The sequence below is a fragment of the Atractosteus spatula genome, chromosome 20, assembly GCF_055471065.1.
Source record: "Atractosteus spatula isolate fAtrSpa1 chromosome 20, fAtrSpa1.hap1, whole genome shotgun sequence".
Lineage (NCBI taxonomy): Eukaryota > Metazoa > Chordata > Actinopteri > Semionotiformes > Lepisosteidae > Atractosteus > Atractosteus spatula.
The window spans coordinates 11,702,280-11,727,300 of NC_142725.1; the positions used below are offsets into that span (position 1 = coordinate 11,702,280).

Below are 25,021 nucleotides of genomic sequence, written 5' to 3' on the forward strand. Positions count from 1 at the left end.
CTTTTAGTACCATCCAAGGCTTTATTCCGTGAGCTTTGAAAGGCAGCTGTATATCACCTTTTTCCAGGGGTGGGAAGTAGCGAGGTAGAAGCTACTGTGCTACACTACTCAAGTCCTTTTTTCCCCGAGAGCTGTATTGTACTTAAGTATGTTATTCTGGGGGGTATTCAGACTTTTACTCAGAGATGTAAAAAAAAGATGGTTATTTTACTCCATATGTACCAGAAGCAGCTGGGACACGTTTACACAGGCTGGGATTCTGATGCAGTAAAGCAGAAACGCACACTGTCTGTCTGCTTCAGTGATGTATTAGTGTGAAGAACCAGTAACAAACAAAACCAGGAACAAGGCGGTGCACACTTCACATCCTTAAGGGCAACCGTAAAACACGGATGTTAAGCGGGAAAATTATTTCCCATACAAAATTATGAAAATAGGATTCATGTGGACTGGGAGGATGTAAATATTCCCAGAGGCTCAAGTGCAGCATATTTCTCCATAAGAATCAATATATTTCAACAGGAATAGTGTCCAGGACTTGACAACACAATTTTTACCGTTGTTAATTCACGTTTTCTGAGTATAAACAGAATGATCACTGAGGTGACCCGTTAGAGCACTAAAATGCAATTTAACCTTGTTTGAAACGTTTTAGAAACACTCTGAATTTGAACACTCTAAAAATGAGAGAGCTTGTGTATTAGTGATGAAAAGACATTTTTAAAAATTACGTTTAAAACATCAAACTTATTTTTAATAATGAGTAGCATATCACTACTTAAAGATGAAACCAACATGGCAAAATACTTTTACATTAACCTTTTATGTACAGTATACGTTATTGTAATTTAGTACTCCATAAAATTATATTAAATGCTGTAAATAAGGTTTCCCTGTCAATCATATTAACTTGTCTAACAATGTAGTCTGCTTGCTCTTCTTGGTGCTCCTCTGACCTGCTTTGTTAAGTAGCTTCGTGTTAAGAAGACGTAAAAATTACATCTCAAACACAAAGTTATTATAATACAGTCATAGATCATTATTTTACATAATACAATTTTGCAATGATTTTACTAGAAGTGTGCTTCTTTTGAGGTCCATTTATATCAAGTCGGGTAAATATTTATGTCCATGATCTGTAACACACAGACCCACTGTAATATTAGCGCAATGAATGTTGACAATGGAAGTCCCAGCCTACATCAAATCACCAACAAACTTAAAGGAACATGGAGATATGTGCATTTTTTCTTTAGCTAAATGGTTTAATTTAAACAGCGAGCCGTATTTCAATGGCAGCACATACAGAAGGCTCGGAGTGCCTTGTGACGTACTGTACCAAAACAACATGCCTCAGATACACAGAGCGGACAGTAAGGGGCAGATATGGGTTATCTACGTCTTCGACACTCAAGATCAAGTCTCAAGACACTCAAGACCAGAAAACTAGTTTCGGTAGTTTGCTTTTGCCTACTGGGAAGTGGTAGTCCTTCAGAGAAACAAGATTATCTTTTTGTTAAAGTCAGAGAAAAAAAATGAATATCTATAATGCAGAACTAAATTTGACCTGTAAATGTATATTTACACTACCTTTGAAAAAATCTGCAAAACAGCTCACAAAATGAGATGCTCACAAAAATGAGAAGTAACAATATTACCAAAGTACCCACATTTTATTACACTGAATTATAACAAACCGATAACAGCAGTAAATCAGATAATGTCATCTGCTGGATGACAGAATAAAAAACCTTCCAAATCTATATGAATTTAACATAAAGAGAACTTTAATACCTACACCTACTGGCAGAGAAAGCTTGACATATGTTTTTTTTAAAATCAGTGTTTTACTTTGAAAAGCCTACTTATAAGAAACAAAACCAAAATAATATTTTTAATCTGTCTTAAGGTGCTACCTCATATGTGTTCCTAACCTGGAAAATAACTTTTACTTGGATTGTTTCTCTCAATAGTCCTACCGCAGAACAATTCGCATTTCAGATTGTCTGATTACAACAAAATGGAATTGCAAACTTGATTTTGGGTTAGTAGTGGCATGCTGTATTTCAGATGCCATTTAAAATAGACTGTACACTGTATGTACTAATGAAACACAAAATTACGTATTGCTCTCAGTGTGGGAGTAACCAATGCTTATTCATAATAAAGTTATATCATAATGCAACCCCAGAATGTTTAAAATGTCAGACGCTGCTGTCTGAAATAAGAATCAAAACATTATTCATTCCAATGGTTCAAGGTATATCCCAACCTTACACCTGTTATAAAAGCAGCTATAAAAGTGTTGGATGGAATACATGTTTCACACTCAATCCCCTTGAATTTGCTCACACAATTAATGAGGGCCACGTGCATTTTTACAATGGTTTATGGCTGCTTAATGTTTCCTGTACCAACTGTGACCCAAACTCCTCCTTTGTCCCCTGAGCTCTGGACATGAATCACTTCGCCCTGGTTCGAACGAGTCCATAACGCAACTCGTGAACAGATTCGCTCAAAAGAATCGTTGGCGAGATAGGGGGGCTCTGCTGTCAACACTGTAACACGGACATCGACGAAACTTTACAAGCAACCTTGTACTAAGTAACGACAAGAGGTGATACCACCTAAATGGTTAAATTACATCTGAATTCCTCCATTCTTTTCCTGCCACGGTGCTCATGAAATGCGCTACTCGCCCCACGCTGTGCACGCAACCCATATTTTCTCGCCATGTCCTGCCATGTGTATGCAGGAGCGCTGGCACTCTGCACTTCTTTGAAGGCACAACGAACACGAGACTTGGTTTGATGTATCAAAGCTCAGAGAAACTGGCAAAAGTTTGAGGACAGAGTCGAACTGCCTGGGAGACCGGAGCAGTGCAAATTACCGAGCGGAATGCACACGTGTATAACGAAAAGACCAATGTATGTAAAGGGAATGCTGCATGCAATGTACAGAAATAATAAAGCGGGGGCAAAAAGCATAAATAACAATACCCCTACCTGAAGTCGTTACTACTGCAAGTCGTCCTGAAACCGTGAAAAATAAAACGACGCTCCGAGCTGCTACCGAGGCCTCGGGCGTTTCCGCCCCAAGTAACGCCTCTTCCGTTTGCGAGAATCCGTCCACCTGCGAAACGCCCCTCATTACTTAGACTTGTCATCGCGCTCGAGAAATAAATCATTCCCCATTAAGCCTGTTGCATTTTGTTGCAACATGTAATTACGTTACGTTAAACGTGTTACTGACAGACTCGTCATAGCCTTACGCTATTTTTAAGTTGGTCGGTGGTGGAAAGGATCTGCATTGATGAGTGCATTTTAAGGCAGCTTTGATTTAAAGTAAAATGTACATATTAACGTGTAAAACCGCCAATTTACAGAACAAAATAGACGCAGTTGCGCAGTGCCATGTCCTGGGATTCATAAGGAGGCAACCATGCATGCAAATCACGTTGGAACATTTCTGCGCTGAAATGTGTGCTGCCTGACCTGTACTTATTCGCTGGTACATTAGTTATTAGAGTGACTAGTGAGCAGGAAGGGCTGCTTCACATCATAATTGTCTTGAGCTCTCAACAACGTGGAGATTATACACTTCTTTCACAAAGTTCATGATTTTGCACTTAATGCGGAATTTGATCAATTTTGCGATGCTGTCAGTTATTTTGTTACTGAGATTTAATGACTTGTCTGATAATTTAATAACTGGTCAGTTCCCCTTTAATATAAATGATACCCTGCAGGGATCCAGCCAAGTTGCAGGAGTTGCTGTTGTCAGGAAGCAGAGTCAATGACTGTTAGCAACAGCACCCAGCCTGAATCCAGTGCCGTCTAAGTCATAAAGATCAACCTGCACAAATAGAAAGCCCCTGGTCTTGATCGAATAACACAAAAATGACATTTAAAGATCAAAACAGGGACAATGATATACAGTATACATGTGTGTAACTAAGATAAGGAGAACATTTTATTAAAACGAAATAAACTTTAAAATACACATTCTCCCACAGTATTCTGGAACCTTTAGTACAACAATAAGTTGTGAGACATCATATCATTTTGTATTTTTTATTGTCATTTCATAAATACCGCAGCTGTACATAGTCTGAATTCTGATTCAAGCACGATGCAATTAGCAATGCCTGCCAATGGAAAAAAAAATGCGGAAGTGATCACAACCATTAATATATATATATACAAAGGTCAAAGTATATACATACAGAAGGTATCTGATGGTGCAGTAAGTACCCAGAAAAGAGTGAAAATTTACAGCTTGCCATTATTAGTACAGTATATGTATTATCAATAATTATAGTATCATTACAGATTAATTCCTCAAAGGCATCTACAGTACAAATAATCCCCATTGCTCAACATTGACTCATATTAAATATGGAAGAAAATGCAGCATGTTAAAAAAATATTTTTTGTTCAGATCAATAATAGGCCAATTCAACATCGCATATAGGCCTGAACATAAAAAAATAACTCTTACAACAAGAGGAAATGCAAGCAAACCAGAACGCGATTCCTTTAAAATACAGCACTCATTTACTCATTGTCTAGTTGATGAATACAACAGCAATGAAACGCAGGCAGACAATTTTGCAGTCATTGCCAATGACAGAACATGGATGCAGGCCTTGTGGCAATTTTACATTACACTTAAAGGGATGCAAGTGATAATCTCATCGACTCCTTTAGTCTGAAAGCCAACAGTATCATGGTTCAAAGACAGTTCAAGGGTGTAATTCCCTCACCTCTACAACAACAGCTCTATATATTTCTTTTACATGGAATACATATTTTTTTATTTATTTTTACACAAACAGGAAACAAAGTTGTTTTCTGCTAAGGATCCCTGCACTGAAACGAAACCAATACATGGTTATGTGCGGTTATATAGATGTATCTTAATACTGTGCTATGCAGGATCTTATAGTTCATTAAAAACAAAATATCAAGGTCTGTAAATCAAATGCTATTTCCATCACATCTTCAGAATTGCTCACAAAAACTCTTAAACTCAAATCACATGCTTCTGCATGGAGGGCTTCACATTGTGTCCTTTTTTAAGGCTGTTCGTTTTATGTGCTATAAAAATTAATTCTGAAAGTGAATGAATAATTTGGTTTACAGTAGCAACAGTGATAAGGGAGGGGGGCTCTATTGAGTAGCATTGGGTTAAGCAGAAAAAAAAGCATTTGTGACAGGCTGGAGTGGATTATTCTTTAAAAATGGATCAGCTACAGAATTCTAAAATAAATAATTAAGATATCCGTTCACTTGAATCCAAAAGGGGGTCAGATCAGCATGTATTTGTATTATAGCAGTGCAGTACTAAGCCACACAGGGCTTTGTTGCCCTGCACAAAAAACCTACGTATACAATAAGGGAGATGGAGGAAAAGGTACAGGCCACAGCAACCCCAGGGGAAGGAGGTCTATTGGATAACCTGCAAATTTGACCAAATTATGGATTTGTTACCGCTTGTGCTGTAACATTGGTTGAGAAATGGGATGTGAAATGAGAGAATTTGAAAAACTCCATTTCTAAACAAATAAGGGTAAAGCACATTAAACCATCACTTCAACAGTCTGTGTTCTCCTCTTGGTTACGAGCTCATTCAATTCGATTTCTATCCTGCAATGATCTTTGGTTATTAAAGCAGAAATGCAAAATGGTCTAAGTAAAATGAACAATGGGCCCTGGTCACAAGGCTTTTAGTTACAGTAAGTAATCTGTCCTCATGAGCTGTGTGTATTAAATATAAGACAGCTGCCATCATCCAGCCTCAACCTGAATCCCACACATCTTTAACAAGAATCTTCCTCTGAAAAAACAACCTTTTATTGCCATTTTATTGTGATTCTGTGGTTGGAAATGTGCACACACTGCAAACCCAATGTGTTCCAGCCATGCAGCTAAATGCTCAAGCAGTTGTCTGGACCAGTAATTTCTCAAATAGAGGTCATTATGGTCTTGAGGGTCCCCAGACCGTTTTGGGAACAAAGACACTAACTGATCCAAGTAATAGGTGTATAAGGAGACTTTCTCTATCAATTATCAACAGAGGTCACTTTAGAACATTATTTTAACACTTCCACACAATATTTCATGATTGATAGAAGAGTAATACATAGTGATTTACTTTATGTACAGTATGTAAGATCAAACTGGCAGTCCCTATTCCAAACCCTCTTCCATTTGAACACACTGGAAACCATGTCCTAATCTAGACAACTACTTGGAGCTATCAGCTGCATGGTGACAGCGCACTGCTTTTTCACACTGCCAGCCACTCACAAAACATTTAGGTTGCCTACAGGAGATTAAAACTACATGTGTCCATCTTGCCAGTTACGGATAAGGTTTGCACATCAATCTTGGATGATCACATCACTATGTGTAAGTGAATGCTGAAAACTGTGTACATTTTACAGCCCCTGTCCAGTTGTTCAATAATATACAGTATTATACATATCTACATATAAACTAGTGGATGGTTCCATTCATACTTTAGCCATCACTTCTATTTGGCATCATTAAATGTGACCATTGCCCTAAATGCAGTATACACAGTCTGATTCTATTTCAGACCCAGCTGCAACTATGTTTTAACATAAAGTGAAAGTGATTGCTAGTCAGTACCATATATATACTGCACACTTTGCAATGATAAAAATATATATGTATACATGAGTTCTCTTAAAAGAAAACAAATATCACAACTTTGCAGCTTTCTACAGTACACAAGTTTGTGATTGCACAGCTTTTATAGTCTTTGACAAGCAGAAAAGTAGAAATTAGCATGAATTATATTCATTTGACTATACTGGAATTTGTATGTACCACTTATGTACTGAGCAGCATAGATAGAATCTGCCTATATTAATATAATACACATGCATAGATCAGGGAATGAGCTGCATTTTTAACTTTGACATAAACTCACCTTTTGCTCTAAATAAGTTCATCATATAACACCATGCTGAACATTCCTTTTCTATCAGGATTATCAATCTGCTAGTAACATTATATCTATAATAGTGTTTTTATATATATTATTTACAACAGGTAAGTCAAACATTCAGCCTTTGTGCTCAGTAATAAGATGCTATGAGACGCAGATGCAATTGACACTTTGGCCGCATGGTGGAGCTAAAGACTTTTTTTCCTCAAACTCAAAGCATTTGTCTCAGAGCTGTGCCAAACTACCCCAGCACAGCACGTCAGAATGGCTCTCTCCCTCATTTTCCTTTTCTGTGTCCTTGTTTATTTTTAGAAAATGAAATGACAAAAAAGCAAAGCAAAAAAACAGCCCAACAGGATAACAGAATCACTATGCAGATTTTAAGTCACCAGTGCAAATATAGCAATTTTAATAACCATTACATACAGTACAACATACTATATAATGTATGAACAAAATAACATTTTATTTTTTTTTAAATAGAAAAGACAATACATTTTTACTGTGCCTCCCAGAATGTGTAACAATACTGATTATATAAAAGGGAAATGTCACATTCTTGAAAATGAAAACAACTTCAACAGAGATCTAAATAGTAATTAAGTTTTGGATCTGCATCAACCCAATTCCACTATGTTATTACATCGCAATAAATATGAAAAAAAAAGTGAGTTAGCTGCCAGCTCTCGACAAATGTATTCAGCCCACAATTAGAGTGTGAATAAACTGCATCCAGTCATGCAATGAGTTTAATTTTTATAACTCGATGAAAAACAACAGACTCTATGGTACAATGTAAAGGGCTCACTCTGGTGTTGTCTTATGCTATTCTGGTCATGTGGGTTGAAAGCAAAAATATTCCAGTAACCTTTTCAATTCCACTCTTAAAGCTCAGGTTGCTTTATGGAAGTTCCTAAGTCACAGTGCACAACTTTTCAGGCAGTACTCATAGTTAGAATAAATCTCTCACCGTTCCAAACCAACCCGGCTGAGCAAACTGGAAGGGGGTAGTATTTTGATAATCTTGCCAGTTTAACAATTGATTATTAAGGCAGATAAAATGGATGAATGCTTTCTGTGGCTTTTCTGGCAGGGTATAATGTGCATAGTGGAAACTCTGGTAACTGCTGAGAGACACTGCTATGCGAGAGGCACGCTTTGGAGAGTCAAATACAGCCAATTTTTTTCAAAATCTACTAATGAAACATCTGTCCTTCTATCTGTTCTTCTCCTTTTGACTGCAAACCTCTCTAACCCTTCTTGGATCATCCTGCCTGACTTTATCTTCAGAAAACAAAGAAACTCCTGGAAAAATGTTCCACCCAGCACCTTTCATACTATAACTATTCTGATAATCCACCAGCCTTAATCCATTATACAAGCGTGACAACCCATGTTTTCTGACAATACCTGAAGAGAAGCTATCTTGGACGATGGTGTCTGGAGTTCTGTCCATGCCAGCATTACCGACAAGCAAGAAAAAACAAAACACATGTACTGTATGCAACAATATTGCAGACTGATTACACAGGAAATGCTGTGTGAATATAGCCTTTGGTTACATGGGTGCATTTAAATTCCAATTCAAGAGGAAAAAGAAGAAAGAGCCCCACCCTCTGGTAACAGAGGAAACAGTGGTGCAACAATAATATATACTGTATATATTTATCATTAATCACAGTATCAGAATCGATGGATCTCACAAAACCAAGTACATCATCCTGGAGAGGATCCCAGGTCCACTCTGTAGAAGCCCACATACAGAATCTACTAGGGGCCAAGAGAGCTAGTAAAAGAAAAAGTGTGATCACCACTGATTTATTCATCCACCTTTCGATCCTGGAGCGACACAGGACAAAATCACAGTATAACTCTAAATGCCCGGAGCTTCTAGACACCAGGGAAGTGATTTTAAATAGCATAGTGATAAAAAAGGAAAGGCAAATGGTACAAGCTGGAGATGATATATCCCTGACTCTTTCAGCGAGTGTTTATGTTCTTGAAAGATGTCTGAAAATCTTTGGCTTTAGCCACATTACCACCATTAATGAAGTTGTTCCATAGTATATACAGGTATGCACAGTATTTTGTCTGTCATGCCTTCCTGAAGTTTACAGTATATCACATTTTGCTATGAATTCACCATTTTCTACTATGCTTCTCTATGGGGTCACCACAGTACATCACAGTGAATGCTTTTTGAGGATGGGCTGGCGTGGGCTCCAAATACTACCCAACCATGTCTTTCCCTTCTTTCTTTGCTAGAACATCAGCTGCTGTTAACAAAGCTCTGAAAGAACAATCGAAAAAATTTGGTGCCAGTTTGCTGACTCTCTCCCACACTTTGTGGAGAGAACAAAAACAATTAATGTTTCACGAATCAAAAAGTCTTAACCTCTTAAAACAGGACAAGGCGAGAACCACAGTAAAATATCCAGAGGGTTTTAGTAACTGAGCCTATGTGTGCTGTACAAACTCACTAAAAACAGCACCCGGGTGCTTAGTACTGCAGTTTCACTTACAACCTGCTGAGTAACAGTGCACAGAGTAGAATATCACAGTAGAAAATCAGCAATAATAATCTTCTTTCCTCTTCCTGGATATCTACTAAGTCTGAAAGTCAGGAGGTTAAGATCCATCCCATTTCTGTTTCGAGACCAAATCAATTTTCTTTTCAGTGCTTCAGTTATTCAGCTGTGCTGTATACTGTAACAACAGGAGCAGGAGATTTTAGCTTCAAGATTCTGTTATGCCATATGTGGGATTCAGAGTTAATTTTAACTGACCTGCATGAAGATGCTCTGTTTAAAAGAATATTTTTTTCAGCTGATTAAATCTAAATAATTTAAGAATGATGTTTAAAATGGTAATTGCTAAGTGAATGGCTTGCCAAAAACAGCTAAGCACACAGTTATAATCGTTCAGACAAGATCCCCCCCAAAAAACATTTAATTTCTTTGATATCCCAGTGTATGTAGTTATTTTAGATCTTTTAAATTAGCTTTGGTAATTAAACTGACTGACTTCAGAGGACCTTCATTATAGGGGATGTCTGTGAACATCACTCTCGGATTGATTCCTTTAGTCTGTAACTAAAGTGCTAGATTATTTCATTTCAGGAGAAGCCGTTACACCCATGTGCAAAAAAACAGCTCTAATTAATATCACTTCAAAAACTCAAGCACCTTCCTAAAAGGTTTAAATTAAACATAAATGGAAAAACTGGGGTTTGCGCTTGTAGACTAATATCAATCTTATTTCGCTTTAACATCAATGCAGAATTTAAAAAGACCATAAAGAAAAATAAAACCAAAAAAAAAAAAACCTTAAGCTGCCAAGCAAGCATGTGCTTTTCCCAAAATATATAAAAAAAAACCTCTGGTTTAGATAAATGTATTACTGGTTTATCTACGAGTGTACCTCGCTTTGATCTCTCTCTCTCTGCTTCCCAGATTTTCTTTTTGTGAGGATTTCATTGTCTTATCAGATGACCTGCCCCCCAGGACCATGGCTTTTGCCAGCCTCACACGCCAGTTTCTCATTCAGTAAAAGCTCGAGCAAACAGAGGAACGGGCAGAGATCGAGGCAGGGGGCGGCGGCGGCTCCCCCAGCGCTCGGCAGCGCGTTAGGAGCGGTAGTCCTTCTTGCTGTAAGGCTTGTTGCCCAGAATGCTGTCCACCTCATGCACAATGGAAGAAGATAGCTTCGGAAGAACCTGCAGGGCAAATGTCAAGATAAACCCTCATTAGCCAAAGATCTGCATCTGAAAACATATTAATTCCCTGACACTGTTAAAATACCCTAAAACATGTAGTGAAATATTATCATGAGGTCTCGTGAGTGGGGAGAGGTGGATATGACTGTGTACTACACACACAAAAACATTTATTTTGTTCCCTTGGATAACTACAGGGCACAAACAAAACACTCCTAGTTTTTTTTTTCAAATGTCATTAAAGTCTAGTGAGCAGTGATGCCAGAAGCTATCATCTCAAATCCTTCAGTGGAATGAAACACAGCTGGCCTTATTATTCTATAAACCAAACCAGCCAGAAATATTGAAATAATGAATACTGTCCAGATAATATTTCCTACATTCTTTTAGAAACAATTTTATTAAACTGTGAAGGGGTGACGTTTTAGCTTCCTGCAGTGTAAATAAACTGTATTCTTACTATAGGTGCCTGACTAAAAGGAAAGGTCTATTGTCCACCAACATGGATCAGTATGTTAACAGGAGACAGACAGATGCCCACCACCAACGTTCACAGATATGGATTTTTCATGCTCTCACACTGTGTCCAGGCTTTACATACTTACAGTACCTCCCCATAGTGATGATGTGCACAAAACTCTGACACACCCCTGTCCCTGCAGCTGCTTTCAGCGCAGAACATCACACACTCACCTGTATTGCTCCTATATTTTCCATCAGCTGGTCTGTATTGGAAGCCCCCAGCAGCACCGAGCTGACCCCTTCATTCCGTAGGCACCATGCTGCAGAAGAGACCACAATACAGGGATGACACTTTGCGGCCCAGCCGGTATCCCAGATAAAAATGCACCTGCAAGACTGCAAAGTCCCATGGCAGACCCACTCTTCATCTGCGTCAGTTCTGTCATGGGATTCTGAAGCAGCGCCAAGGTCCATTTTTATGGTGGGGGAGACCGGACCACTGCCACAGTGGTCTGTGGCAGAAGAGGAGCTCTGTGTTTTTTCCTACCAGCCAAGATATTGTTCAAAGCTGGAAGCACACGTGATCCACCCACAGAGGCAGACCCCTGCGCAGTGGAGATTAAGATGTGTTTGCCCACTACTGTACAAGCCAGCAAGCCTGCAGGGTGTAAGCCATCTGTGGTATTTGGAGTATAATGGCAACGTGGGAGGGGGTCCACTCTGCGCAACACGCAAGATTCCGTTCCAAGTTAATTGCTAGATTTTTTTAAAAACGGATTTTAATAGCAGTATTAATTAGAAATAAAATTCCGTCTTTATTAATAAACTCAAGGGAGAAACTAAAGCCAAAAACAGTAATTGTGAACACCATTTCTAATTTACCTAGCATGTAATATGCTCATATCATTTGTCAAATTTAAAATAAAGATTTTCGTTTCACTGGATTGGAAAATTCACTGAAAGAAATGCAGGGATGGGCTTTCTAAGGTCTGTAATAAATATTTTGACAGCTGTAAGGCGCTAACCAAGGTCACACAGACACAGTCTATTAACATACTGGCAGAGTCTGAGGATGGTCTTTAGAAACTGGCTAATGTCCATCCTTCTACCATCCAGGTAACACACATGCTGTAACTATAGAAAATAAACATGACAGCAAAACTTTACATGGTATTGTAAGAAATACAATGGGTTAAAAGAGAAAGATCCTTTCCAGGGACAGAAAAACATGACACATTTGCTATTGACTAAAGACTATCTTTACAAATATCACTTACAGCTATTGCCCGAGTGACAACATTAATTACAGTGACTGGGCAGATAATGGTATTATGCCAAGGGTTTGTGAATCACCATCTACAAGTCTGTCGTGCCACAGTGCTGCAAAATATAAACAAAAAAAAACTGATCAAGGTCAGTTTTGTTTTTCTGCAAGCAGCCCAGAAGTTTATGTAAGGTTCCTTTCATGTTAGATGAACTCCCCTACAATTTTTTTACACAGCCTGTTTGTCTCACAGGCACTTTAAGGATTCTCTGGGGAGTTTTAATCACTCAGTTTGCAAATTCAATTTTGCCAGTGCCCCTTAAATCGATACCTGATTTACAACAGCATCTAAATTGATGGGAAGATTACAGTATGTGTGTATGGGAATTAAATTGACTGATTGGGGAAACACAGCCCTTTCACTACTGCTAATAGTGTTATGCAACCAAGCTCATTAGCTAGAAACTGGGTTAAGATCTACAGTACAGAGAAAACCAGTTTAAACATTAACTATGTCCTGAAGTAGAAAGCAACCATGGAAATAAGGCACAATTCTAGAACCTAGTGACCTCTACATATCTCTCAAAGGGTCAATAGATGCATTAGTATGGGGCAATGCTCTCAGAATTTAAATACTGCAATAATCTGTTTGTTGTTGCAATCTGCTCAGATATACAGTACATACAGTAAGGACCATCACTTGTACAAACACACATTTCAAGGAGCTCGTTTTACCTTGCTTTGCATTTTTCTTGCAGTATGATCTCACCTGGTTCTGTCATGTTTTTACAGTGCATTGCCAGATGACATTATGATACTATTATTTACTACTCATTGCTCATAAAATTGTGTAGCGCTTTTAAGTGCCAAGGAAAACAAAAACTAACACTACAGTAAAACTACAAATATTCTATCAATATCCGCTATGCGAAATTTAATTTCTTTAAATTAAAACAATCTTATATGTAAATTCAACAAAGACCTCCAGTGCACTGAGAGTACAGCTAGCATTCCCACAGACTGCTTTTAACTATGCCACAAACACACTGCATAGTCCACCAAGCAAGACAAAGTGTATTTCTAAAACACATATTGAACACGGCTGAGCTGCACCACAGCAAGTGGCATTTTGACCCTGCTACACCATACCTTTCTTTTGTAATCTGGTTTTTATTTTTTCAATACCAACTATTGTGATAGCTTTCACTGTCCTTTGCAAAAGTTTTTTACCTGCTTTAATAACATTCTACTATAAAAAAAAACAAAGAAAGCTAAATGAAATTGGGAAAAAATAACATTAAAATATCCTTTACTTAGAAAAAAAAAAATTTTTCATATACCAAAAATTTCTGGTTCAAAGAATTATTCTTCATCATATTCTAATGATCACCTAGCTACAGTAATAGTTTCAAAATGCAAAATTATTAAATAGAAAACATACAACCCAAATATATTTGAAAAGCTTTATAAATGGCAAAATGTTTGCTCTGAACATGTAGTTGAGTCCACACGTCCTACCAAATGCTATGGTTTTGATTTTAGGCCCTATCATCTTTCCTTAAAAGCTCAAAATAATTTTGGTTTTAAAAGGGCAGCTGAAGATGATCATGTTTAAATCCTCTACAAATTGGATCTCCTTCTGACCAGCTCTATCAGAAAGCGGAAAAAGTTTTAATTTTTCACTCCTTTGGGTCAATAGCGCAGGGCTCAGACATTTTTCAGCTCCCTGGGAGTGAAGCCAGTGAGCTAGTGTTCACAGTGCCACACATCACTCCTTGAGCCAGACAGCAGCCCAGTGCACACAAGCTTCCAAACAGACAGACAACAGGTAACGGGACAAAATGTGCCAGTGCTGCTGCTGCTGTTGAGCGAGAGACAGACGGACAGACAGACAGAAAGAGAGAGAGCAGCAGTGTTGCGCGTACCGATGGCGAGCTGTGGCAGTGTGCAGCCCAGCCGCTCTGCGATTGCCTGCAGCTCTTTCAACTTCGCCTGCTGGCGCCGGCCCTCCTCACTCAGGATCTTGTCCTTCAACCACTGGTACCCCTGTCAACACACAGCACACGTGTTCAAAAACACCGCCTGCTGCTGCTCACAATGCCCCACCTGCCGGGGGAGGTGCTGCAGGAAACCTACTAGTCTTGTTGGCCAACCATGATTTACCCTGAGAAAGAGTCGAGGTTTTGGGAATGCTTTCTTTGCTAATGTCAAGGCATTTATCTGATCAGGAGTTTAAATTCTTAATCTTTAATCCTCGGCACAGATCCTTTTCACTTCCACAGCCCCCAAGGATGTGAACCCCATGGGCCTAGGCGTGGTAAAAGCAATCCTGTTTCTGTGATCCTAAAACAGAATCTATTGGGCCAGCAGGAGGACAGACACAACTGTAATTAAACAAAGACCCACATAGTCCTGGCCCAGTGCCAGGGATGCAGAGAATTGCTCTGCACACCAGTAGCAGAGTTTGAGCCAGTAAGCACAAGGCAACAGGTTCACTCTCACACAGTACCGCTCAGAAACCCCAGCATGCTCCACACCTAACTTTGTTTAGGTACACTGGGCCTAAATGACATTGCGGAGAGTATTATGAGGTGTATAGTATCTCTTCTATAATAATCCTATTTGCACCTTCCTTTTTGATATTTTAAAACTACCTGATAAGAAATATTCTTCCATCTTTGAAGAATACTTGATTTAACTTGCAAATCATTTGTCAACAAGAGGCAGGTTTCCCACAGCTCTCCCACTAGTTGGGTGATGAAATACTGTAAGTCAGCACGGTTTTGTTTTTAAACAGGTGACTCTTTTTTCCCTTTTAGTTTAAATACACAGAGACATACGGTAGATGAGTACATTTTTTAGCAGTTCACCTTCCAGCACACACACCTCCATTCTACTTTGATCCAGAATGCTGTCTAATAAGAGTCCTCAGTGCAAGGTAATTTTGTGTGGAACAGTGCATGAGCAAGCACTGAAAACATAGGAAGGTTTAAAGGATTTTGGATTCTTGTTCAATATTTTAAAGACTTAAAGTAAGAAGTAAGGTAAATTCCATGCTGAAAAACAGAAAGGAGAAACACAGTTTTGGCTGTAGAAGTTGTTTTCACACTCAACGAAATATACAATTTTAGAAAAGGCGAAATCAACACAAATTTAGCACTAAATGAATCAACATTAAATTCAAGTTAAATCAATACAAATGAACAGCAGATGGTTTCCAGTGCCTGTTAGTTGATCATGCTCAATTCAAAGAGAAATGTTCCTTAATGAGCACAACAGACATAGCACTGAGCTACGAAGTGGTTGACTTAAAAAGGTGTATGTGCAATGACAATATAAAATCCAACATCACTAGAAGTACATCCACATCAAAGATGCACAATATTAAGGACATTGTTTGCATTAATAGAGTGTGAATCTAAAGGAATAAAACCCTGTAAATGCGCAGATCACTAACAACCAATTTTATGACAACTACTGGACTGTTTTTCTAGCTCCAATCTAATTCACTCTATATACTCCATGTATCTTGGAAGTATATTTAACACGACAAAATATGAAACCTTCTATGGAAGTATGTCATTTAGGTGTGAGAAAAGGAATAAGTGAACTAGCATTTGTTTTGCTGACAGCTGTTACAGTATGTGTTGTATTTTAAAGCAATGAAGTAACTAGATTTCTATGGGAAAACAGGAAGTCTTGCATAGGGGGGTCTGCTATGTCATCTAAAGTAAAAAATATATTTTAACAATCTAAATGAGGTCAATCAAACCATAAAAACAGATGGCTGTGCACAGTAACACAATGGAAGACCAACACTATCCCAGCATATCACATCACAAATACAGGAGAAACAACAAAAGGTCATTATATCTGCATAAAAGTAAAGTAGCAATACCATGGAGTGTGCGTTGAAGTATGCATGGTTTTAGGATACTGAAGATCTCTAAGAAGTCAGTTCACGTCACTACCACCAGTGTTTACGTCTGGGCTGTACAGTTTGTGTTGGGGCTTTATTGTACATTGTCCTCATCTGTTTGCATAGAAGAGTTTCCAGAAAACTCAGAACAGTTATAACAGCATGAGAGAAAAATAAGGCCCTGCAGTACAGCAGGGTGTGGTGGAAATGCAGAGAGGAGCCGGGGTGCCTGCAGTGCACCAGTCACCATGGGGCTAGCGGTACCTTCAGAGATGCCCGAGAATAAGGAGGTACCCCACTGTCGTATTTCCCTGAGATGATCCCGCAGGCCAGTGGGGACCACGTCATAGCACCCACACCTGGAAAGAGAGAGGATTCCATCAGGCAGCACATCTTCAACACATACACCCCATACAAGCTTCATTAGGACTCCACACTGCACTCGTACTGCAAAGGACACTGCATACACAGGTAAGAATCTTATCTGCCTGATCTAATCTGAATATTATCTTAGGGATGTGAAAGCTTTCGTTTCCATTTCTTTACTCTGGCCTCTTATAACTGTGGGCAGACAATCTAAGATGTCCAAATTGCGTCTGTTACAGGATATAATACCAAGAAATGTCTTTACCAGGTGCATCATTTATTTTTAAAAATCTAATAATGCATAGTAACTGTGTAATTGAATATATAATGTATAAAGATAGGGGAAAATCCATGGGCACATCTACTTCAGGATAAACAAAGAAAGAAAGAACCATGAAGACAACTGGAAATTGTCTAAGGTAGTGAATTTACGACTGAGAAAGCAATGACTTCTTTACACTAATGGTTGCTGGTGTTTGGAACACGCAGACCAGCTTTCTTCTAGCTGTTCCACTGGCTCTTTCAAGAAACAGCAGAGGTATTTGGTTGAATTAATTTCTAGACAAAATAGGCTCTGTGGTCTCCTTTCATTTGTAATCTCTTCTTCCATACTAGAAATTAGCTGCGTATCTTATCTCCGAATTTAATCGATGACTAGAAGCATGAAAGTCACTATGCTATGTACTTATTTTGCAGTTGACTTAAGACTCAATACTATCTACATGTTTTGTCTAGATCAACAGCCCCTCTCTGTACCTATCTTGTGGAAGAGCTCTGGCAGCTGCACCTCCACCTTCTCTCTCTGGAACATGTGGTACTCAGCCTGCTCACAAATAGGTGGGATCAGGTTGAACTGCCGCGCCACAGAGTACGCCTCCTGCAAGAGTGGGAACAGCAAGGAATGAGCGAGCACACGTTGTCACTTGAGTTCCTCAAGCATTACCTTGGTTCTTTCATCGGAGTAAACCATTAGTTCCAATTCAGGTAACACTCGTCTGAGACACAGTCTGTATTTTATCTCATTGCCTTGTTTTGGTGGTGTGATCATAAGCAAAAATCTAAAAGACTGATTCTCAGATCCTGAGGGCCCTATATTTGCCTAGATCTCCTGTTTTCTAAGGGTGTTTACACAACCGGGTCAAAAATCAAAATCCCGATCAAAATATCATGCACATAAAGGAAATAGAATAAACAATATTTACAAAGCTCTAATATAAGGCAAGCATCCATTTCTGATCCTGGAACCCAAAGCATTAACAGACTCTATAGCACTTCAGTCCTTCTCAATAATACTATACACACATTTACATGGCTGTACAGCATGCTTGGAGTCAGTCCTACACTACAAATCTCCACACATGTGCTACATAGTCCCTACATCTTTGAGTGCGCACTGCTCAGGACTTCAATTCACCTGGCTTAGTATGTTACCACTGTGGCTTATCAGCTTTCTAACAGTGCTGTGGAATAACAATTTAAGATTTTCAGGGAAATACAGTATGCTCCTCAATAAAGCTGGATTGCACAATCCCCTCCATTCAAAGGACTCAATTCAAACCAATATGATGAGAAATTCACTTCAGTCTCTATGCTCATTAAGGCTGGGTCCCTTGTTTCTACTTAAGGCTGTACAATTGGGTCAGATTTGGAGCTGGAGTCTTGAAATGGAATAATGTACAGTACACTGGGGGTTACTGTTAAGGCTTGTGACCCATCCCAAATTAAATTCAGCCTGCCCAAAGACAATTGAGAATGGTACCTAGCACTCTTTAAAATGAGGTTGCACACTTTCTCAGCTCAGTGAAACATGTTCTGGTAGGCTTTGCTATAGGAAGGTAACAGGTACAGTACAGTATGTGGGAATTCATTTCAAATTTGGAGTTATTAGGTCAGTGTTTTTCAACCAATGTGAAGCAGGACAGTGATTTGCTTTCAGACTTTAACAGGTACGCAGTGGAATATTGGAAACATTACATATAGCATGAGAAAAATAATTAAATCTTCAGTTTTCAAGTTCGATGGACAAAACAAAAATCAGAATGAAGAATATCTGAGAGAGGCTGAACTAGAGCTCTCTGCCATCAATTCCTGCCAGGATGAGGCCACTGGGCAGAGAAAAACTCTGAAATAGATTAGGTTTCATAAATTCATAAGAATGTTCCTGTTTGGTAACGATTGTGTGAAGGAAGGGAGGCTGTGTGCTAATTTCCTAAATAAGTGTGCCTAGGATGGAACAGTTTGAGAAACACTGCTCTAGGTAGTAGTGCACTCTGGGCAGCTTGGGTTGACACTGGCATGGCACACACAAGCAAAACATCTAGTGTTGTAAACACTGGTGAATGATTGACACATCACTGGAATATGACACTCTCCCTAAAGTTGATAGATTACCGAACATTAGGAACACCAGTTTTCATACTGTGAAAAAAGTAATACTTGAATAAAAAAGTACTGAGTGAAATTACCCTTAACTACGGTATATGAGACTGGTGCTGATTCAGTCTGGTAATGCCAAGGGAAAACAACAGTGTGTCTTATTCTTTCTGGTGCTTATGCTAGATTCTTAATACAAGTTTACCGTGGTCCCTGCATAGTAATAATGCAATTTTGTCATGATTTTGTCACCTGAAAACCAATTTACTTTCATGCATTCACAGTTCTTTCCTATGATTCATTGTGTGCTTCCACAATAGTAAAACATTTCACCAAAAATCCTGGTGTAACTGTAAACTGTATTACAAAACAGCTGTAGTGCCATGTGAATGTACCATGAAACCCTGCCATCACCTGCTGCTATGACACAATCCACAAGCCAACGTGAAGCCAGCTCACCATGATCTCCATGGAGCTCCATCGTGACGTGCCCCAGTACATGGCCATCCCCTGATTGATGACATGAGTCATTGCCCGCACTGTCTCTGTGGAGCAAACACAGAAGGCCCAGGGCAGGCAGAGAGAGAGAGATGGAGCAGAGCAATGGACAGGGGGAGCAAGATGAGCAGAACATTGCGAGAGTGATACAGAGAAGGGGGGGAGTGAAAAGAGGGAGGAGAAGATGTAGGGGTGAGAGGTAGGTGAAGGCAGCAAAGAACACAGAAAGTGAAAAGGGGGATCATGGAAACGATTAAGCAGGGAAAGGACAGAGAATGTAAAGAAGAGAGAGATAAAAAAACAGAGAGAAATGAGTCTTATTGAGCTCAAAGTTCTGGATTCAGGTTAGACAGAGCACAGAAAATTATGAACCCTTTCATTCCCCTATTACAGACATTCTAAAGGCAAAGTCAAGGTTTCAATACTGTACATCAGCACCATGTGACAATATTTTATTTAGTTCAGTGATTATAAAGCAAGAGGAAAATATACTGCTACACATGAGCCATTAGAAAGGCAGAATAAGAAGTCCAGAATGTTTATGTGCTCCTTTCTCTGCTGGTATAAATAAAAAGGTTTGGCTATCACAAGGTGAGAATTAGAATTAGAAGACACACTACCTAGACCCAGCCATCCCTTCAACTCCATCATTCCATTTGGGAAAATATCTTTGTATTCCCCTCAACCTTACTGTTCTTCTAATTTATGCTCATGACAGTGCAACTGTACAGAACTATGGGACACTATAAGGATTTTGAAGGTAACATACAGAAACATGCGACATACTTTGTTTTGGATGGGACAACCAGGAATGCCTGGTTTGGGGTATGTTCACTCATGCTGAGGCATAGATGTATGCATCTGTGCTGATATATACCAAAGAAAGCAAAGATGGCAGACTGTTCCACCCATGGCAATGCCTCTATAAAGCACACTTCTAACTATTAAGATCTACGGGTTGGTTTTGAGATCTCCCAAGCTGCTCCAGTCCAGCACTGTATAGTTAACCGTCACTCAGTATGAGACCAGATCAGATGTATCTCTAGGAACAAGCTGTGAGAAGAAGGAAACTGTGCTGACCATATTTTATTTTCTAAAGATCAGAATAGGCAGAAGCTCAATAATAAAATGTCATATCTTACTAACATTAGGTGGTTAAACAACAGAATGCATACAACTATTTTTAATATTTTCAATGTACATAATAAATATATTATATAATATATATAAGATATATTAAATGTATATAATAATGTATTAACTGTTGCTTAGTTGCGTAATGTGTGTGGATGGAGCCTATAATGCAATGATCAGAACAATTCTCCCAACTTTTTATTTTGTTATTTTTCAACAGAGAAAAAACATTTAAGCACTGAATGTTAAGAAGGAATGCTTTTCATGGGGGAAATAAAAAATAACCCACGTTGTGTGCAAGAATTAATGCCAAACATGGCCTTATGGTTTCACAATGGCACATTTTAAACATTGAAATCAAGACAAAAATTGAATTTTCTAGATATGCAGATTCACATGCATATATACAGTATATACTGTGATAAAACAGTTTAATTCAGTTCTTAAGAAGTGAAGAGCCTTACTCACAAACCTATAGTGTTTACAATATAAAGCTAGCGTTACCAAATCATTATACTTTAAGTGTTTATGTACCAAGCAATTGATAAATCAAAGTCAATAAGATGTCCGTTTAAACAGCTGAATTGGCACATCGGCCAGTGAAGTCTCCTGAGAGGAAGTGCTCTCCACTCAGAGAAGATGGCCAGAGATATTCCCTGAAGAAACAGCACCGTGATAATCTACATACTAGATTTTGTTTTCAAGCTGAACACTAAAAGAAATGTATCCAGCTTAAGAGTTAAAGCTCAAGATTAGTGAATAAAGCTCTGCAGTAGCTCCTTTAATAAATTAGCTTACGTCATGCAGGTTTTTGCACAAACAAGGCTACAGAGAAAAGAAACAAAAACAAAGCAAAGCAAGACTCTGAGAAGGGCAGAGCCTGCCGCTGGAAGGATAGAGCACGCAGCACACAAACACATGCACTGACAACATTCACAGTACAGCACCAACACACAGACATGGGAGGAGGGGAGGTGCTGTAACATCAGCCATCATCTTGCAAAAAAATTGTATTGTGTGACCAAGGCCAGCCTTTAACAAACAGCAATGAAGCAGTGGTGTCAGGAGGAGAAGAGAGAAGAAGCTCTGCTGTGGTCACTGTCAGAGGCACAGTAGCGAACCTTACAGCTGCCAGAACCTTGCCGAAAGGAATGTAGTTCCCTAAAGTAGGAATTAATACTAACTTCTTATCTGTCATTAACATCATTCAGCCTGCACCTAAACAGAAAAGCCCACTGAATTCTTCAATCTTTAGTAAGGGTCCATATATGGCAATAAAGACTTTTGTCTTGGAGTAGCAAGCCTCTAGCTCTTTTTGTGCAAAGTCAGGGTCTGCATTTTAGAAAGGCTGAATGAGTGCTGTAGTTTTGCTTTAGAGTAGCACATACAAAAACCACAGAGCCCCAGTGCTACTGTGCGTCACTTATGGGACTCCAGCAGCTACGGGAGACGAACCTCATCTTTTGAAGTGTTCATGAAAGGTGAGACAAGTGTAATGAGAAAGGACAGCTGAATGTCAGGTAAGGCAAACGCTCAGGTGTGTGAACTGGTGAAGCTGTGGGATGCATCCACTCTTTATCTGCTTCTTGTCAACAGAGTTTATGATGACCTTGAGCAGATGACCACAATGAGGAATCTCTTGAAGTTCTGTAAGCGAAGCAGAGAGGGAATGGAGGTGGGGGGGGGGGGGGCACACAACAGCACTGGGGTAGTGCAGTTAGCAAAGACCCACACTGCTCCTCGGACTGGACAAGGCTGACATCTCAACCTCTGCAAGTACACTGTAAGTTCTGACTGCGTGTACAAGCTGTTCTGAGTGGGAATGATCACTTGAATCAACACTTCATTGCAACTGGCTTGAAAACCCTGTAACATTTTCTGTTGTTTTCCTGGAAAGAACGGAAATGGAAAAAAAAATGGCGAAACCGCAAGGAAAAGAAAGAAAAACAGATGAGTAAGCTCTAAACGTCTGAATAATTCTAATGATTTTAGAGCTGCTACACAGTAGAAAAAGAAAGGGATCTCGAGAAGAAGACTTCTCTCCTTGTGAGGCTGTGAAACAGCACATGGTAACTTTGGGCAGGGCCCATTAAGCCCAGATGTTCGACTGCAGGCATGCTCTATATCACAGTACAGTGTGCAGAAAGAGAATGCTATGGCAAGCAATTGATAATCAATTATAACCACAGCTTGATGTCTTTCGCGTGTCAACTACTGCTCTCACTGGCAATGATCTAAAAGCCATGGAGCACGAGGCAGTGTTTCTGGCACAAATTGCTGTGAGCTTTTCAGAAGGCAGATAAAACAAATTGTGCTGATGTCACATTACTGAGGATAACTGAAGCTTCTTTTGTTTGTTTTGACCTTAGAGAATCAGTATGACTAGGTTTTACCCTATAGTGAAAGGATCTGTAACAAAGTAGAACTAGACATGATAGAGGTCCAAGTCTGTGGTGTTTAGCCAGAGACTCTGGTTAGATCTAGACAGATCTCTGGCACAGCATGAGTAGGGTGTCCTCTTTTGACAGGTGGCCATTAGTAAAGAATTGCAGAAGTCCCTCTGGTATAATCCAGACGTGTGGGTAAAAGTTACAGACTTTGCAAATTCCAGATGTGATCAGAAAGTCAATGCACCATGGACCAAGTCTTTCAAGGTCAATCATAGAACATGAATCCAAATTAGAACCGAAATGTTCTCAAACAATCCCTGTGAAAAGACATTCTGTGTCAGGAAACGGCTATAATCACTCACAGCAGAAAGACTGATGCATGCTGATTTACATAAGACAAAGCAAAGTACGCCAATAAGTGAACTAATTTTATCATCAATCTGTACAATGTTCACTTTTATTTCTGGTGATTGTTTACTTAGGTCTAATTACTGTATGCGTTATAATTGGGTAATTATGTGGATCAGAAGAGAGTGGACTCCTGTAATCAGCAAACAGCCTAACTCTCCTTCAGTGTGAAGCAAATGCAGGGATTCTAGCAGCAAGCAGGTTAAAAAAAATCATGATCTGTGGGAGAGTTTTCATGAAGGCAGGCAATAAAAGAAGCTGCAATTTGCTCATTCTACTCATTCAGCATTATAACCCAATGAAGCAAATAGGGTATTTTGAGCAATGCAGCCCTAATGGCAGCAAATAAAAGAAACATATGGCAAGTATATGGAAAATAAACAAAGTGAAATGTTCATTTCAATAGTGGCAGAGCAATCTAGCAATGAACAAGAGCTGAAAGAACAAAAGAAGGAAAATGAATGAATGATCAGGTCTTTAAAATTGTGATTTTGTATTTCTTCCCAAATTTTACTTGCAAGATGTTTTTAAAGGTCAAGAATTTGTCACTTATCAATCAACAAATGATAACTATAATGTTTTTTAATAAAGCATTTTATGGATTTTATTTTTGTTGTTCTTCCAAAACAGGAAAGGGCAGGTGAATGGGAGCAGTAGTAAATAAATAAATCACTGCCATAAAATGCCTTTAAAGATAGGTGGTCAATACTTGGATTGAGGGTACCATGTACCTTCTATGATGAATGTTCTTGACTTTGAAGTGTTAAATGGGTCTCCTGGTGACAAAAAAAGATTTAGAAAAAAGACCATAGTTTATAGCTTTAACTGGAATGGCATCTCAGGGAATGGCATCTAGCTGTACAGTACCAGTCCCACTGCAGAGCAGCACCAGCTTGCCCAGGCGCTACCCAGATCTCACAGACACTTCAGCTCAGTCTCTCAACACTCAAATGGCTCACATGCACATCATGACATGTGCAACAGGCGTGCATCAGGGGACAGGTGCTTTTAAACAAAGAAAACCCTGAATTCTAGGTGTAAGAATCTAAGACTTGAAAAACAAATCAGGGAAGATATATGCATTGATCAACATACAGTACTTGTACAAAATCTTAAAGCCATGCACAACTCATATTTTGAGTGCAATTTGTATTGTTCGTGATTCCAACAGAAATAAAACACTCTGCAGCACGCTTACAGTACATATAGTATATGTATGTACACATACTGAAATAAAAGGAAAACCTGGAACATACAGAACACAAAAGAAGCACCACTGACTTTTGTGTATGGCCTTAAGTAAGCTTTATAAGTTTATAAAAGTGCAGCTTTTTTTCACTTTCACATTGGCAAGCCCAGGCGTGCATTGTCCCCAGTATAAACTGGACTGGATCAGACTGCTCTGCAATAGGACTCATCACTCCATCCCTACTTGCCTTTTGTTAAAGAATCCACTCACTCAATGTCGAGGCCGAAGTGGATACTGAAACTACAGGTAAAAGTCTGGAAGCAGG

General features: G+C 39.1%; 1 protein-coding gene across 1 annotated transcript in view; it reads right to left on the reverse strand.

Annotated features, from left to right (window-relative positions):
- Window positions 1–4,062: 4,062 nt before the first annotated feature.
- The window catches only part of LOC148817521 (voltage-gated potassium channel subunit beta-2), a 139,184-nt gene continuing 118,225 nt past the window's right edge, over window positions 4,063–25,021 (reverse strand). The window contains exons 11-16 of the mRNA XM_088938241.1: window positions 19,537–19,622; window positions 17,461–17,581; window positions 16,603–16,697; window positions 14,345–14,465; window positions 11,387–11,475; window positions 4,063–10,693 (exon numbers count right to left, since the gene is read on the reverse strand). Coding sequence (XP_088794367.1) covers window positions 10,604–10,693; window positions 11,387–11,475; window positions 14,345–14,465; window positions 16,603–16,697; window positions 17,461–17,581; window positions 19,537–19,622 — 602 coding nt within the window. The 3' untranslated portion in view covers window positions 4,063–10,603. The remainder of the gene's footprint in view (window positions 10,694–11,386; window positions 11,476–14,344; window positions 14,466–16,602; window positions 16,698–17,460; window positions 17,582–19,536; window positions 19,623–25,021) is intronic.